A 462-nucleotide genomic window follows, 5' to 3' on the forward strand; every position below is an offset into this window, starting at 1 on the left:
GAAAACTTTGAGACAGCTTTTGGGCCCCTGCTTAGTGACAGGAATCCTCTTGGAATCTGTAGAATCGCTTTTGTTGGTTTGATTTTTTTGCCCCCAACTTTGTCATTAGGGTTATGTTTATGGACTATTTTTCTTCATCAGATATTGTTAACTTTTAGTACTTCATTTAGAATCATGAGTACATTTTTTTTTTCACAAATAGGTTTTTTTAATTGTCATTAAATGTCTGAATTTTAAACAGATTCTTGGACTGGAGGCTCATATCCATCAGCTCGTTCAACTTTAGCACCTGTCTCATCCCCAGTAGCTTTTCCAGAACTGCTACCTTCACCATGAAGCTCCATGAGTTTTCCCAATTCAAACTTGGGCTTCTTCAGCATTTTGACTTTTCTGACAAAGACATCATGGAGCGGATAAATAGATTGGCAAGCCTTTTATATGTCTTTCCCATCTCTGTCTGGA

At 37.4% G+C, this 462-nt stretch overlaps 1 protein-coding gene across 1 annotated transcript in view; it reads right to left on the reverse strand.

Annotated features, from left to right (window-relative positions):
* Positions 1-233: 233 nt before the first annotated feature.
* The window catches only part of LOC102767889 (40S ribosomal protein S3a-like), a 520-nt gene continuing 291 nt past the window's right edge, over positions 234-462 (reverse strand). Inside the window, exon 2 of the mRNA XM_015567403.1 lies at positions 234-390. Within this exon, the coding sequence (XP_015422889.1) occupies positions 234-390 (157 nt within the window). The remainder of the gene's footprint in view (positions 391-462) is intronic.

The sequence above is a fragment of the Myotis davidii genome, unplaced genomic scaffold (genome assembly GCF_000327345.1).
Source record: "Myotis davidii unplaced genomic scaffold, ASM32734v1 scaffold1, whole genome shotgun sequence".
NCBI lineage: Eukaryota > Metazoa > Chordata > Mammalia > Chiroptera > Vespertilionidae > Myotis > Myotis davidii.